Source organism: Aspergillus tubingensis (genome assembly GCF_013340325.1).
Source record: "Aspergillus tubingensis WU-2223L DNA, scaffold_13, whole genome shotgun sequence".
NCBI lineage: Eukaryota > Fungi > Ascomycota > Eurotiomycetes > Eurotiales > Aspergillaceae > Aspergillus > Aspergillus tubingensis.
In genome coordinates, this window is record NW_023336287.1 from 301,018 (window position 1) to 317,803 (window position 16,786).

The following is a 16,786-nucleotide window of genomic DNA, read 5'->3' on the forward strand; positions in this document are numbered from 1 at the left end:
GCATTCCCGGTGTGCTTTTTTCTGCATGGGCAAAGCATTGCTAGTTTTGGCCCCATAGGGATGAAACTTGATAATACATACTACCAACTCTTTACTCATGGAATGTTGAATGTCAACGTCAGCTGCGCGTTCTTCCAGCTTCCAGAAAGGTGGGTCATGACTCCAAAGGTCGGATTTAAGCGTCTTCTTCCATTGATCTTCGGAATTGGCTTCCATAAGGAGCAACTGTGTAGTTCAATCTGCAGTATTAGCTTCCTGACGTGCGATGGCACGAGGTTGACACTTCCGCTGTGGTACGTAAGCTGCTCCGTCAGCCCTGTTCCATAGCAAACACACTGGGGTGGTGTGGAGTGAGCTCAGTGATTGTCTGCTGAATCGTCCGATGAACCACGGAAACATACATAGTTTATTCTACTCTGGGTTGTGCCTGTTCTGCGTTCACATGGTAGGTGTGGTTCATCTTTAGATAGCCTTTAAGCTTACATGTGAGCCATGTTTTCTGCAGCCCCTACAATGGAACCAGAATCTGAACCTCGGTATGGTTCGACAGCGATTATCTAATTTAATTGATCTAGATTTTATGATTTAGAAATCCTTTGCAGGCTTTCATCTTGCCAATGCGATCGATGTTCAACACTGGTGGATGGACATCCCCCCTGTTCATATCTCATGGATATATGTATGTCTGCTCTGGCCCTCAGGCACCAACAATGCTAGTCTGTGAAACTTGTGCTAGTATTAGAGAAGTTCAGTCGTGCAGGATACTGCCGTCAACTGTCTCCCATCAATTAAATGGCACCTAAATATAGACTGATTACTATCTCTCGATCCTCATCTAGATGGAACTAGACTCCCAAATTTAGTCCACCATTGTCTCAGAATTCTGGCGTGCTTTGAAACAAAGTCTCAAGCTAGAAACTAGTTCTACGAGCTGAAGCCCCAGACTGCTCCAACTGAAAGTAATACGCACAATTTCTGCCTCAATTGTCAGAACCCGCTCCTGGTGCGCTGCAGGAGTAATTTCTTTCGAAATCCAATACCGCTGAGCTATCCAGTAAAAGACTTGGATCCTGAGTCGACACACTCAGAACGCGCATGTCTTATAATCATAGGTGGATGTGAGATCAGATCCTCACATTGGCCATGTCAAGTACGAATATACTATATATATGTGACAAGTATAGTTTCTGCCACCCGAAGCCAATGAAGGAAGCCGAAAGCGCATCTACAACAATGTAAATTCGCATGCTATTTGCATCTGAGAGCTACATCCCAAATATATATAATGTCTAGAAGCCGTAGATCGAACATATATTTTCAAAGATAGATGTTTCAAGACATTCTCCAGGACTTCCTAGAAACGCTCACACATTTACGGATGCGCACTTGGGTGGAATCGTACGTAGACCGCAACATCACTCACAAGAGGACTTGTTCAATGAATAGTGAAAATGCGAAGGACAGTGGTGTGGGTACAACTAGTAGATGCTAGTAAGTGTGAATTCTAAGACATCCGTCTATGATTCATGGAGCCTAAATTGGGGAAATATATATTTTTCCGTTGGATGGATCGAGAACCAGGCAACGATATTCTATATTTCACGATGGATAGAAAAGAGCAGTGCGACACATGAATCGTGTTTCTGGTAGTTATCGACCAGTATCTACCCAGTTAGAATGTTCCTAGCAATGCTCATGGCTTTACGCAGCATTGCAATGACAGAAAGTGTTGACCTGAGGTTTCGCATACTCAAGCATATTCCACATCCAGAATGGACCTCGTTCAAAGTGGTTATCTATGATACTTCAGTGGCGAAAACACTGATATTCTTAAAATTACAGAAAAGAGATCTATAGTTCGTAGTATTGTCTCACAATACTGTGATGAGGGCAAGTGACAAGGGGTAGTAGGGTAGAAGATAGCTTGCTGGAACATAACAATACGATTAAGATGGTTCGAGTTAGTCGTTCCACTTTACATACCTCAAGAGTCATTGTAACGAGCAAGCTTTATGGTATATAATTAGCCTTCCTTAACGCTGCGCACTAGTCCCCTACATCGAGGAACGGAGCAAGGAAATTCGTGCAATAATGACACCAACTCTGATTTATACATGATGGACAAGGCTAATCGAAGTATATCCTTTTCATCCTGACACTATATACTCCATCTGAAGCTTCCATCCAAAGAATACTGCTTGTTGCTGCGGATGTGCACACTGGAATCGAGCGACTCGTCCGGCAATACAGATCAGATCAGCATAGCTTTTTGAACTCAGTAGGTAATCGCGGCTAGAATACTAACAATATCATCAAACATGCCTGCAAGATGTCCAGGAACATGACTCGAAGTTCGCGATTGGTTTCCCAAAATACATTGTCAATGGAGTGCCTTGTCAAGGCTGTGTGCGCACATCAGGAAATAGTGGTGGATGAATTCTGATCGAGCGAGGCGAATCCCCCAATAGCATGATAAGAACTGATTTATATTTTAGCTAACCAGTACTGCTTGAACAAGTGATATATATTCGTGCGATATGTGCCCAGTAACTGGTTATGTTAGTATTGACGTGTTTGTTGCTAAATATACTTCAATCGTGACATGAATTCCACAGCAGATATATACCATGACAGTGAATAGACAGATGACATAGTTCCGACCAGGCTTACGTAGGTAGATCAGGAGATTGATAAATCTCTCAATTGATCCAGATCATATATATATTCAAGTTTGAGGCTCTAAGATCGCCTCGCAGATCTGCGTCGAGAAGTCACAGGTCACAGCGAACTGCTAAGTGTGTTGTTTTTCGGAGAGTATTCTACGAGTACGGCAATACGAAACTATCTTTTGTGATCATTGTTGGCAAAGACGGACAAAGCTTGGTTGGATTCAAAGATGAAATCCACATTTTGAAGCAACCGTTCATCATACCCATCATCCAGTTTATCACTATAAGCAGCATGTCGTATAAGCATGCATTTATCTACGGTAGTATCAAGCACCACTGCACTCACCATCCCCCATCAAGAACAAAAAAAGAAGATCCCAACCAACAGTTGTAAGAGAAAGACACTTTCAAGCCCAAAAACCGGTGAACAACACAACAAAACAAACTACTTGCTACATCTCGTATTCAAACCAAGCTCACTGGACGCCAAGACTTCACTATACCCCGCGCGGTACAGCAGACTAATCCATCCAGTCACTATCATTACAGGAGAAGAGAAAAGAAGCGAAAGAAAAGTGAGACCGGAAGAAGTCCGCGCCCGCGGCATCTTGAATCCTGCGGGCTGCAGCCTCCATCACAAAAAGAGTGAGTTGTGTCGTGTCGAGTTAGTCTCGTGACTTGACCGGCAGATTTGGTCCACACAGAACTAATGAAAGTACGTACTGCATTAATCTGCGAGATAATGAATCCTGTCTGTGGGATAAGCGGGTGCACGGACTGTTATGATTATTTTCAGTTTGGTGCTTATGCTGCTGACAGTCCACGGTACTAAAGATGATGTAGGTGCAATTGGTAGGGACTTTTGTTCCATCCAACAGAAGTTGAGAGGTATCCGACGGTAACTAGCAGCTATCTGAGGCTAGCTAACTTACTGTGGTGCTAACTTTCGACAATCTGTTCAATGTTCACACATCACAAACTGTAGTTAATTAGTTGTCACGGGCTGGCTGTTAGTCACCCGCAGCTGCAACATGCTTAACATGCAGTATCTGACCGTAATAAGCCGAGAGTGATATACCCCCAAAACTAGCAGGGATGGAGGAAAAGGAAGGATTAGTCGAACACGGGAAGAGGAAGGAAGACAAAAGTCCGCCCAGACACCTGTTACCGCATTGGGCAATGAGCGTCGTCTCGTTCTCCATCAACTCGAACGGTGTACACGGTAGTGACTAGTGTACGTAGCGAGGGCACAGAGTAGCCCGCCTTGTCTCCACAGGCTGTCAACCACATGGATTGGCTCTTGCAGGGGAAGACACGGGATGAGAGCCGTGCCGTCCGTGAGGTTTGGTTTGGTTGGGGTGGTGTGGTTGAGTGGTGGTTTCTTGGGGAGGGTTTGTTCGGAGGATGTCATACGACTCCGTGTGTACTTGCATTGGATCTTTGTTCAAAAGGGTAGGAGTCTACTCTGTACAGTTACCTAGACTAGCTCTTGTCTGTCAGTCAGTCTCGGGTTTCACACGCTTGAATGAATCCCTGGCGGTTCGTCGGGTGACGTGGCATCCGCTCAGTGATTGACCGCTGGAGAGTGATCGGATAGTCTAAATTTGATGAATCTATGGATCCCCGGGATACTCCTGAGCAACTGCCGAAAGTTACTCATTGCTTTGTTCTTAACTATATTCATAACGTTATAATATCATAAGTGCCAAAAATGTACTATTGCCAGCGTTAGTGGTGTAACGGTAACATTCAACCCTTCCATGATTCGATTATCGTGAGGTTGGGCCCTGGGTTCGACTCCCAGCTAACGCATATGTGTTTTATTTTTTTCAATTTTTTTTTCTTCGAGCGCAAATGCCGGGATGTACTTAGTATGCGTGATGGATTTGTATGTGATGCGACCAGCTGCACAACATGCACGGTTGGCCGACTGGTTCGTGGGGGTGCGGGTAGCTGAAAGATCGTCGTTCAACCAAGGAACCAGCAGGATCCCTTGCTTGTCTCTTTCCTTTATCGGTGAGTGGCACGAGTTGTCACCTGCAATGCCTCTTGCAATAACTGTAGGTTGTCAACCATTTGTCATTGGAATTGCGCTTGGAGGCATGCACACTTATTCAACTGGCCAGGGGGTTTTGAACTGCCATCGGCTGTTATTGGTCTAGAAGAGCGCTTTCGCTCATGTGATCCGGAGTACACGACCTGAAAAATCAATACGCGACTGCCTTTGCATTGAGAGGTCTAAATGTTTAGTGTCTTTACTATTGACGTGGAACGGCGTCAACCGCCGGCCATTGAATACAATTCTACTACTGGTGGATGATATAGTAGAGCCGGTAAAAACTCCGACTTCTTTTCGCAATCCGTTGCATGTCGTTGACGCGACAAAGTCAGACAACAGCCTTGCCGAGCACAATCCCAGACATTTGGCCAGAAATATCCCGGCAGCTGTACTGATTTTACCTGAGGACGGGCGTATTCGCACAGATGCGTGCGCGCTTTAGACTTCGGAGCAATGACTTGATGGAGCATCCAGGCCGGACACAATTATACCTCAGTGAGTTATTGAAATGAGGAGAGCCGGCTGGGAGGTCCAATCAGCTGAGATTTGATGCATTCCTTCAATTCCAAGCCCGCAAATGAAGGTATATCAACGAATGTTAAGGTTAGGCCCATCACGATCAGTGGTTCGGGCCGTTTCCCGTCCCTGACAAAGAGACCGCCGATGAGGTGCTAGCAAACACCTGTGGCTACCAGTTCTGGCCGTCGTGTCTCCTATATGGCTGTGAGTAAACAAAGAACTGCGATGCAACTCAATCCTTATAGGGATAGATGGTGAGGCGCGAACAAGAGATGGGCTGACAGGCATTGCGTGACCCCGAGCGGCCAAAGGGTGTCGTGGCGTGTGACTGGATACGCAGCCAGCACAATGCCAGATTGGGCAAGAGCGATCCCTGGCCGTTTACTGTTGTATGTAGGCGTATTAACCTCACATAAACCCTTTCTGCGCTTGATTCGCACGGAAATACGGGGAAAGTCGGTTCGGGATTCGGGCGGGGAGGGCTCGGAGGTACTTTGTAGCTAGCACCAAAGTACTAACCAGCTGCTGGTCCATCCATCTCCGCCAGATCAACGTTCATTCGACCAGGATGTGTGCCAGGCAGAAACTAGCACGAAAATTCTTAGTCCCCGGGAATAAATCGGCATGGGTGGCGATTGCTGAAGAACTCGACAAACGTCATGGCTGACGTGGAATTGTTCTTTTCTTCGATCGGAAACCTTTTCCTGTCGTCCAGCATGACTTTTGCGATATTGAGAACCACGTGTGATTGTCTATTGCCTGGCAGATCGACGTTGGGGTAACCAGGAACAGTCGATAGTATATAGATAGAGGCGAATTCAATACTCAATGCAGCGACGGTGATGACATTGTCATGCCACTGTTGCAGGGTAACAGCGCGAACACTTTTTAGGCCGATCAGCGACAGGCGAGGTGCTGTGGTTACTCAAAACGTAGACTCGCAGGCATAACGGTGAAGGATCGTAGAGCATGGGACGAGCCGAAGGGAGTGGACCCGACTGCTAAGCCTGAAGAATCGACGGTGACATGGCGAAATGGACGGACGGCACGAAGAAGTTCTCCAGGGGGGCTTATTGGTGAGAATCTGGATCTAGTGGAGTGGAGGCATGGAGGCAACTCCACAGCCGCTAGAGGGTCTGAGGGGCCCGGTGGGCAGCAGGGTTTTTTTTATTATTCAAGACGAAGAGACAAGGAAAATCATGGTCAGTTGGTCGAAGAAGAGGGAGAAAAGTGACCATCCAGGGGCGAGGAATGGATCAACCACGCAGGGCGGGAGAAAAGCAAGGCATACGAAGGCAGCCGAGGGGGGTTTGAGCTGGATAGTTATATCTAATAGTTTTCTACTAGTTCAAATTTGAGGGAATGTGATGTGCGCGATCCATCGAATTTGCTGCCCGCCACTCATGTCTCCATTCGGCCGACATACTAATTAATGAATGGATTCCCCGATCGTGGCAGCGACGGATGGCCGTGCGATCGACTAAACCCGATGAAGGGATTGTAGAGGATGCGTGGAGAGCTGGCACTGGCAGGGAAGCTGCAGGCTGAAGTGCAAAAAAGTACACTGTAGTACTTGTGTATGCAGCAGCAGCAGCAGCAGCAGCAGGAGAAACTTGCCTCCGAATGGCAAGTTGCCCATATAGAGATTCTTCAGGGAATTGACGTGGTTCTTTAGCCCGAGGGTCATGGCACATGGCAAGAAATAGACTCTGGGCAAAGACTCTGGGTCCGCTGGAGCTGCAATGGCGATTCGCTGCAGGGGAGTGTGCAGAACAGGTCCAATGTCGATCTAGTCCAGGTGTAGTGATGATGATCGATGCTGTATTTGATCATTTTCTTCTGCTCTGCGCGGGACTTTTACCCAGTCAATCAATTATGGGGGGAGGGAGGAGTCGAGGTCGGCTACTAGTGCGGATAGCCATGTGTCGCTCTCCTTTTTTCTTCAGACTGCTTAGGGCAGATTCGAGAGATGTGTGTATACACTGGGATATCCACAGAGTATATGATATCTATATGATGAAAATCGAGAGATTAAATCAGCCAATAAATGATATATAAAATAAATAATATAGAAATCAAACCTCATAATGCAACTAGAACACCTCCCCGTAACAAAAAAAAGTCGATGCAGGCGGAGAAGAATCCGGCTGGCCCCGATAGGCGGACAAGGAGAGTTAGTGGGATGGATAGTCGTTCAGCGCCAACCGAACGGACCAACAAGCAGCTGTTGTTCTGTTGCTTCGCCAGTAGCTGCCCTGCTGCATCCCCGTAAGCGACCGCCAGTCGGCCAAGGACTGACTGACTGGGTCAGGAGGGTGGAAGATGAAATGAAGCCCGATAGTTTTAGTCCTCTCGGGCACTACTGTACACACTACTAGTCCTTACTAGTCCTACTTACAGGCCCTGAACACCGATGGACGAATGGTTGAGGGTTAAAACGGTCATCGCGCATGGGGTTTTTTTTGACCAGCTTGACCTCGGGCCTGGTTCATCGCTTCTTTAATTAATCTAAAGGTGTTGGCTGCAGGCACGTCCTTTTATTTTTTCTGTTTTTCATTTCTATCATCAACCTATTTTCGTCCATTGGCATTTATTCTTGTCCTGCTTATCCCTCGAATACTCTGCTCTTCTGCCAGTTTTCATTCCATCACGGCGTATCCCACCACTTACGAGTCAAAAGTCATACCTTAAATCCCTTCTACTTTACTCAACTGGGTAAAGACACTCCTTTTCCACCCCCCCGGTCGCATATTGGGTCTTCCCCGGTGTGCTAATCTCGATCTGATCGTGCGGTGGAAATAGTTGCTTTCGGTACTGTACTTCTTCCTTGTTTTCTCGTGGCTTCTAGTCGTCAGTCTAGCCCTGGGGAAATCAACTTCCACCGGGTTACCCCCATCCCTCCCCTTTATTCTTGTGTTCTGGAAACTCCCACCTTGTTTCCTTGTTCGACAGATCTTATTTATTTATTATTCTGGGGCATTGAAACTTAATTAGTGGGGGATCTGATCACCGTTGCTTATTATTACGATATCACTAGAGAGCAGCAACTCGACGACCCTCTTAACTTATTTTTCCCATCCCTTCCCGCATCGCCCGCCCGTCATCGCCCTCTTTTCTCAATCCACCATGTGTTCCGACCGCGCTCCTCCTCCTCCCCCGGAATCCAGCGTCATTGAACCTGATGTGCGTATCTCTCCATCCCCCCTCCCCAAATTTCAATTTGACTTTGCTCTCTTGTCAGCTCTAACTTTGTTTACCCCCCACCACAGAACTTCAGCGACAATGACTCCACCTATCCCGGCTCGTAAGTTCCTACCCGCGACCTTCCCGACGTCTGGTTCCAACGGTTCGCGCTGACCGCAATCACAGGCTGGGCGATGCCAGCTACACCACCAGCATCACGTCCAGTGCCATGAACTATGCGTAGGTTCTTCCTGTCCCGCCACTCCGCTTTGCGACAACTAACCCTTCCAGATATGAGGTACAGGAACCCCTCCGCACCCACCCTTCGTCGAGCCTCGGCTAAGTGTCGCAGAACGGTCGCAGATACCATTCCTACCACGAGGGAGAATACGTCCTGGTATGCCCATTCGATCATCCACGTCGCATCGCCCCTACTGATCTCACAGCCCAATGATGAACAAGAACAAGATCGTCTCGACCTGGTTAGTGGCGCATTCTGAACCCGACGGGCGAGTTCAGCGTTGACCGGAACAGAGCCACCACATCTATCGCATGCTCTTCAAGGGAGAGCTGAATAGAGCACCCATCAAGAATCCCGCGCGCGTACTAGACATTGGAACCGGCACGGGAATCTGGGCGATCGACTATGCCGAGTAAGCAGGGACATGTGATACCTCTGACAATCAATAGCGCTAATGCGTGCTGGCAGCGAGCATCCCGAGGCAGAAGTGATCGGTACGATGAGCGACACGACTAGGAATGATGGATCACTGACAAGATGACGCAGGAAACGATCTCAGTCCAATTCAACCGTCCTGGTAGGTATTGCCAGCTGCCATTGAGGTCCCGCCACTGACCGTGCAGGATTCCGCCGAATTGCCGGTTCGAAGTCGATGATTTTGAGCAACCGTGGTCCTACAGCAAACCTTTTGATTATATTCACGGTCGGGAGCTAGAAGGCTGCGTTCGCGATATCGACAACCTCTATCGCCAAGCTCTAGAAAATCTGAAGCCGGGAGGATGGATGGAAATGGCCTCCATGGAGGTCAACACATACTCGGACGACGATACACATTTAAGGGCCAAGAATCTGCTAGAGGGTATAGTCTATATGCATGACTGCGCTCGGGAGTATGGAAAAGATATGACCAGTGTGCACAGCTGGAAGGAGAAGATGGAAAAGGCCGGTTTCGTCAATGTCCGGGAAGAGATCTTCAAGGTATGATTCCCGACACATTGTGGCTTAATATCCAGACTGACGGTCGCAGCTCCCCCAAAGCCCCTGGCCGAAGGACCCCAAGATGAAAGATCTCGGTCGCTATCACCAAGTCAACATGTTCGAGGCGCTGGGTCCGTACTGCTACGCGCTGTTCACGCGCGTGATGGGCTGGGAAAGAACGGAGATTGAAGTTTTTGTCGCCGGCATGAAACAGGAGTTGCGCGACTTGAATAACCACTTGTACACGAAAGTGCACATTGTGTACGGGCAGCGGCCGGAATGACATGTGGTGTGAGCATCTCTCATTTTGTCTGGTGTCGGTTGTTTTGATTATCGGGGCTTTTCTCCTTCGGATCATGTGATATGAGCCCATTCATTAAGCGTCTTTTCACGTCATGTCCAGTACTACTTATCATAATGCTTGTTGAATACGATGTAGGGTGACCTACAATGAATACACCACCATACTTTATCCCCCTCTGCTTGAGGGAATTCACCGACACTCTATACTCTTGATTCCGATGCTGCATACCACTAGTCATCACCCATAACCATCCCCTAATCCCCCTCTTCATTTAAACCACATATCCCCTACTAACCTCCCCCCAATCCCTAACCGTGAAAACCCTTCCTCATGTAAACATATCACATTGAATATGTCGTGGCACGATGTTGTTGTCTGCGTCGGGTTTTTGTGTGGGTGCGACTTCGCCATTTGGGTCTCGATCGTGTGTTGCTCGCATGTACATGAGGGGTAGTTGGTGTGGGGTGACAAGCTGATCTTTATCAATTAGGATTGATGCTGGGGAGGTTGACACTCATCAAGTAGTACTATGTTATGTGGATTTGGAATCTCGCAATAATGTAGACTGATGCGGGGTGGTAGGACACTTCAATGCTGACAAGTCCAATTTTGTCATGATGTTAGGGATTAGAAGCACGCGTATCATTATTGTTGGATTGTATAAGTGGTCTACAAGAGCTACAATAAATTCGTTGAGTGTGTTATGCGCTACGGCTATAGAACCAAATGAAAGTTGATTCGCCAATTTCAAACTAGCTGAATGGATATTGTGTATCCCCTGACATCTTTAATTGATATATGTTTCCATTGTTCCCACTCTTGTTGAGGTTCTCGGACTCCTACTCATCTGATCCTGCTCGTAAATGTTTGATCTTATTTCTTGTCATTGAGCTCCTGGTTGTCTTCGTTATACTTTATATTATATACCCAGAGGGAACAAGTGACAAGCACATGGATGGTACTTAATAACATTATGATGTGTAGTAGATTTGAACGGCTACAGTGCCATACTGTTATCATTATAAGCATCCTTCTCTGACCACCGACCACTACTATATCTGCCCCGATCAGTCTCTGCTCTTTTCAGATATGCTCCGCCAGTGGGACTGGATCCTCCATCATAACAGTCCGAAGTAAATATTCACTTGTCGCACGCAAATAGACCACTCAACAAAGTAATATCTTGTCCCGTTTTTTCTCTTGAGACCAAAACAAATTAGTCATTCGATATCCCTGAAATACTGAGAATGATGTACCAACGACTGTTATCGGTTCCGATTTTGACTACCTATTACTCGTGTCCTCACTGCCCTGACCAGGAGGCTTAGCACTTACTACTCCTGGCGCCAGCCCACCGGCTTGCAGCCACAGTATCATGCCATTTTCCTGCGGACTTACACAACCAACCGTTTATAGAACCTCTACGTGAGCTTCTTTCTCCGCTTCCACCTCGCTATTTCAGTCGGAATCCTCTCCATATACCCCAAATGTGGAACCACGTCCCAGAGATATGTCTGGGTCGGGGAAGAGTTCATCATCGGTCGCGTTGGCGGCACTGCTGAGAGCAAGAACTCGATGGAGAATCCACTGTATATTGAGAAGCTCCATAGATGGAAAAGGATAGCCTACTGGGTCACTGGTCTTGAAGGTGATAATGTCTCCAGAACAAAGTCTCGCGCCCGTGTGAGGGTTTTCCGGGATGGTGTTGTAATAATTGTTGTTGCTCGGCACATCTGGAGAAATATCAATGGATAACAACAGTGGTAGAGGGGGGTGGGGGGTACTTAAGTGCTATCTGTAGTCATGGTGGCCTAGTTGGCAACTCCGCAAGCCCTGGACAATCCATTCAGGAAAGCTTTGTACATTGGGTCATCTGTGGGTGGCATGATATTAATAGAGGATGTATCGATGCAGGGGTGTATCTGTGGTTGGATCTTCAGTCCTACAGTCAGTATTTTAGACAATCTGTCGTCGATTGATCCGTGTAGTGAACCACTATTCGTGGGGTATTCGCAGCACTCGCTGGAGCCCCCATTATAATTTATACCATGCAAGAAGTGTGTAGGCTGGTTCCCCGCCAATTGCGAGGTGGCGGTACTTATTTTCAGCTGCGCAGTTAAACTGGCAGCGTAAGGCAGTGAATATTAGTCACTGACGGAGATAATTCTCAATCATTTTACCGATAACGCCCTTGATGAGATGGTTTCGGACCAGAGTGTCATTGAAATGGTGTAACCTTTCTATCAGTTAGACGTGGTAAATGCAAAATGTATTATTAGACTTACAGTCCGTTGTTATCCCACTATGATGACTTGTAAATAGAAGCAAGCCATGCGTAGAAGACGAGGTGGTACCAACCAATATAGTGTCCCTTCTTATGGCCGCATATCGTATCTTTCAATAAATAGGGGATGCTGCTTATAGGTCCCGTCGTCAATGTCTTCCGATTGTGTTCTAGTGTACTTCGGAATTAATAGAAGGGTTGCATGGAAGAACACCTGTTGCTTGAACAGGATAGTAGGTCTAGGGTGTCGTAGCTCTTTAATTTATGCAGGTCTCCTTAGAAGAGCATCTCGTAAATTTTCATCCATATATTCACTATTGCAGTACTCTTTCCTCCTTGTAAAGCCTTGAGAATAATACTCCCGACCTTAACAATTAGTATGCTCATTTCGGACGTCCAAGGTCGCATTTCCAACGTATGCTATCTTTCTGAAAAGCTTTCAACTTGTTCTCCGCATCTTGCTGTGGATTCAGCAAGTCATATTGGTACTGCGGAGGATTTGTATGAGCTAAGCCAGTTTTTGTAGACTTCGACGCTGTCCTCTGGTACGTGCAGAGCTTCTTCCGTGATGTTCGTGTCATTGCAGCTCTGAGTATGAACATTGCATTTTCTAGCTCGGGTTTCGAGATCACCGGTTGAAAGCTTTCTGGAGGAGATATTTGTCGGTGCTCTGGTGCTCTTTTGCTTTCCAAAAGTGTGCTTCATCTTTTATATATGTAGTGGGTGCTCTGTGGCCTAACCGATCACAGTAATGAAGTTTTGCGAACATATCCAGCTGAAGAATAAAGCGTTGGATCGTCGTTTTATCTCTCGATGAGACCCATGAGCCTATTTCGATATCGGGGCTTGTTTTTGTGACCAGTTTATCAGCAACCAACGAGATCAGTTAATGTATATTTCATCGTGGGTGAGTTTCAGAACAGTGACTTAGAGGTAGGGCGTCCCATGACTCAACATACACAAATATATCAGGTTACATAAGCTGAAAGGTACTGGTGGATGCAGTCATTGCTTACTTGCTGTGTGATGTAGAAGGAAAATAATAATCGACATCGAAGAAAGAGAAGAAGACAAATTATGTAGACCGCATGGAATACGATGTCGAGTGACTACCTGGCTTGAATTCGAGGATGGTAGTATTTGTCAAATATGCACTCGCGGGTAGACGGATTTCACTAGAATCGGGAAGCAAATGGGAATGACTACGTGCTAGCAATTCATCATGAAGATGGGTGAGGAATGTGGCTTTATTGAATAGCCTGGCCATTGCATGAGATCCCTGACCGGTCGTTCCAGGATTTTTCACAAGAAGTGCAGGGAACAATACACCTGGGAGGAAAAGAAACGGACGAGCCCTAAACATCATCATCTCAGAAATATATTCCAGTGGATAAGTGTATCTCAAGCAGAATACAACCTCTGCAACTGTACACTCTCCCTTTTATCCGCCTTCTCCGCTTTGCCCGAACCCAGAACCTTAGACGGATGAAGTACGCTAATCACAATCATCGCAAAGAACATCAGCATCGCATCAAAAACATAGCTGAAAGCCTCATGGCTCATCAAATATCCATCATTCCCGCCAGCATACTCGATCATGCGAAAAACCGACCGTATCAAGATTAGTATACTGGCGATATATAATCCTACCATAGTCGTCTCCCAATTAGGGGTGCGCCAACCACTCCGCGCAATGCACGTAGACATCGACTTCTCTGTGGGATTTTGATGGATGCGATAGTGAAAGAGTGTCGCAACTATCACAAAAACACTGAAGAAGATGAGTTGGATGGCTAGTCCACCCATGATTACGTTTTCACCGGTGGTCATTCCGCTGAGAGTGCCGCTGGCCATAATGCCGCCGCCTAGAGTAAATATTAGTATGATCAAGATACAGATATAGAATGGATCTCCTACCAGCTCCTTGCAGAAGAAAAGATAGTACATCTCCAGTGACGAAAACCGCCGTAAGCCATCTGATTGGTACAAGACTCAGTCTTTCCGCGTCGAGGAGAGTAATAAGCCGTCCGAGTGTCATGTAGATCGTCGCAGCATAGAGAGGTGGTGCGAGTAAAATTAGGATAGCTTGCATAGCGTATATGGGTATGCTTTGGGTGTTGCTATGTGCTAATGCACGCGCAATGTATCCAATGATTTGGACTGTGCGGTAGGTTAGCGTGAGCCGGTAACTCGATATGCGTCTTCACGAACATATTCCGCCCAGCACAAAGCAGGTAAAATACCAGGCTCGCGCTTGGGCCATTTGGTAGGCATGATAGGCTGTTATGAAGATGAACAAAACTATGAAGAGAACTGCTGCCGCCAAAGACGGGGTGTAGCGATAAAGCTCGTGTGAAGACATCGGGCATGCAAATCTCTGGCTATGAAGAAACCTGGTGCTCTAGGAAGTGTTTCAACTTTCAAAAGCCTTTATGACGGGGATGCTATGCGATGGACTAAATGCCTGCTCTGTCCAGCTCTTTTTTTCGACTCATGTCAGCCTTTTTGGGGTAACTTGGCATATCTTCAAGGAATAGGGATAATTTATGTCGTTAACATGATAATAACCAATTTAGATCTAATACTACTTTCATCAGCCTAGGATAGTATATACGTATGACAACCGCACTAGCCCTCAAATAATTGAACTCGTTCTCGCTATCGCTTCCCTGCGTGAAGGGCATTCGTTGGGTTGCCGAGTGCTCGCCAGCAAGTTTATTCTAATCTTAGTGTGCCTGGCATTTGGGATCGGAGTCTGGTGGGGTCCAATACGTATTACTGGCTAGGCTGATACTTCGACAGCTGTTGAGATTGGACAGCATAACGTTCATAAGTAGGAAAATAGGAACAAGCAATTACCAACTCTGCTTTGTGGTAGGGGCAATCTATCTTTGGGGAGGGCGGAGACTAACGGATCCACCGCCTCTCCACTCGATCGAAAACTTCATCGCCGGCACGCCTTCCTCGTTCTCGTTCTCGCTTCCGCTCTCGTCTGTCGTATATTTCCTGTTCCTCGCAGTAACGTCCGATGCCAACACCACTCCTCTCGGGATTGTGTGAAAGTCTATCTAGTCTAGACTTCATTCGATATGCCTCCGCGACGAGCCCATACGAAGTCCCGGAACGGATGCGACCAGTGCAAATCTCGTCGAGTAAAAGTGCGTGTCGTTGTTTGCTCTCCTCAGCCTGGAATTTCCGCTGATCCCCACAGTGCGATGAAGCTCAGCCATGTGCCAACTGCGCGAAACGACACCTGACGTGCACGTTTGAACGTCGCCCACCCAAACCCGAGCCGTATCCCAGTACGCAGTCGGGCAAATTGTCCGAGTCGCCGACCGTTTCATCAAGAACCGACGATGCCATTGCCGCCTTTCAGCATCAAGTCGCCGATGCATCTGCTTTTCTCCGCGAGTGGGGCGCGCAGGACCCCGAATTGATGCACCATTATTGCATCTATGCCTCAAAGACTCTGTCTGATCGGGAGGTGATCCGTGATGTCTGGCAGATCGAAGTGCCAAAGATTGCCTATTCGTACGAGTTCCTCATGCATGGCATCCTGTCGCTGTCGGCCCTGCACTTGGCGTACACTAGACCCGAAAGATACAGCCACTATCTCAACAGCTCCAACTTCCACATGGCACTGGGCCTGCAAACATTTCGCATTATCTTGCAAAACCCAACCAAACAGAATTGCGAGGCACTCTTCTGCTTCTCAAGTCTGATCATGGTATGGACTTGTGGAGCTCCGACCGATCTGGGCGATAGCCGCCCCTTGGAAAGTATAATCCGCCTTTTCAACCTGTGCAGGGGAATCATGACCCTCCAACCATTTATGTCCCACGTTGAAAACGGTCCCCTGGCGCCGTTATTTCTAAGAGACTTTCGTTCCGACCCTGGCCCACCCGAGTAAGCTCTGCCCCATACTGTAATCTGGCGCATGCTAACCGACAAACAGAGACCATGTCCAGTCTCTGCACTTCCCAGGATTGGGCGATCAAATAGATGCGATCAGACAATTAATAGCATCAGAACCTCTTAGTGAGCAGGAGAGACTCATCTACCAGCAGGCCACTGACTGTCTGGAAAAAGCATTCTGGCGTTTGCAGGTTTGTGAAAAGCCTGCCCAATGTGGCATCATTTACATGTGGCCGATCAGCGTGCGGGATGAATTCGTAGGCTTTCTGCTGGACAAAAGCCCGATCGGTCTTATTCTGTTGGCGCAATATTGTGCCCAGTTATACCTGTTTCGTGGGTACTGGTTCGTAGAGGACCGCTCCCGCGAGTTGCTGTCTGCAGTAGCTGCTGCCCTACCGTCACGGCTTGCACACTGGCTGGACTGGCCAAGGCAGTTTTGCTCCAGCGGCACCCTTCCTGAGTGATGCTACATTGCTTTGTTTCTCGGCCCTTCAACTTCTCTCCTCACACTCAAACGGCATCCATGGCCATCGCCTGGACCAGCGATGAACTAGCCCAAAGCGGTTAGAACACCTCCTGACCCTCAGGCACAAGTGCCGGCCACCAGGCAGCCACATCCATTGCTCCTCCTTTT

At 47.4% G+C, this 16,786-nt stretch overlaps 3 protein-coding genes and 1 non-coding gene across 4 annotated transcripts; 3 read left to right on the forward strand and 1 right to left on the reverse strand.

The window, feature by feature from the left end:
* Positions 1-4,394: 4,394 nt before the first annotated feature.
* On the forward strand, positions 4,395-4,481 carry AtWU_t251. Its single transcript is given in 2 exon segments — positions 4,395-4,430; positions 4,447-4,481. It is a non-coding gene; the product is annotated as a tRNA-Gly (tRNA).
* Positions 4,482-8,373: 3,892 nt separating this feature from the next.
* Positions 8,374-9,932, forward strand: AtWU_10400 (class I SAM-dependent methyltransferase; the record flags this gene model as incomplete). Its single annotated transcript, XM_035505504.1, has 11 exons — positions 8,374-8,430; positions 8,517-8,551; positions 8,617-8,670; positions 8,722-8,728; positions 8,783-8,827; positions 8,877-8,912; positions 8,965-9,083; positions 9,140-9,165; positions 9,218-9,248; positions 9,295-9,649; positions 9,699-9,932. The coding sequence occupies 11 exons, from the start codon at positions 8,374-8,376 to the stop codon at positions 9,930-9,932; spliced, it is 999 nt and encodes a 332-aa protein (XP_035361397.1).
* A 3,706-nt stretch (positions 9,933-13,638) lies between these two features.
* AtWU_10401 (RTA1 domain-containing protein) lies at positions 13,639-14,599 on the reverse strand (the record flags this gene model as incomplete). The annotated part of the gene is made up of 3 exons (XM_035505505.1): positions 13,639-14,102; positions 14,155-14,397; positions 14,449-14,599. The coding sequence occupies 3 exons, from the start codon at positions 14,597-14,599 to the stop codon at positions 13,639-13,641; spliced, it is 858 nt and encodes a 285-aa protein (XP_035361398.1).
* A 727-nt stretch (positions 14,600-15,326) lies between these two features.
* Positions 15,327-16,616, forward strand: AtWU_10402 (Zn(II)2Cys6 transcription factor; the record flags this gene model as incomplete). The annotated part of the gene is made up of 3 exons (XM_035505506.1): positions 15,327-15,395; positions 15,449-16,143; positions 16,193-16,616. The coding sequence occupies 3 exons, from the start codon at positions 15,327-15,329 to the stop codon at positions 16,614-16,616; spliced, it is 1,188 nt and encodes a 395-aa protein (XP_035361399.1).
* Positions 16,617-16,786: the final 170 nt, after the last annotated feature.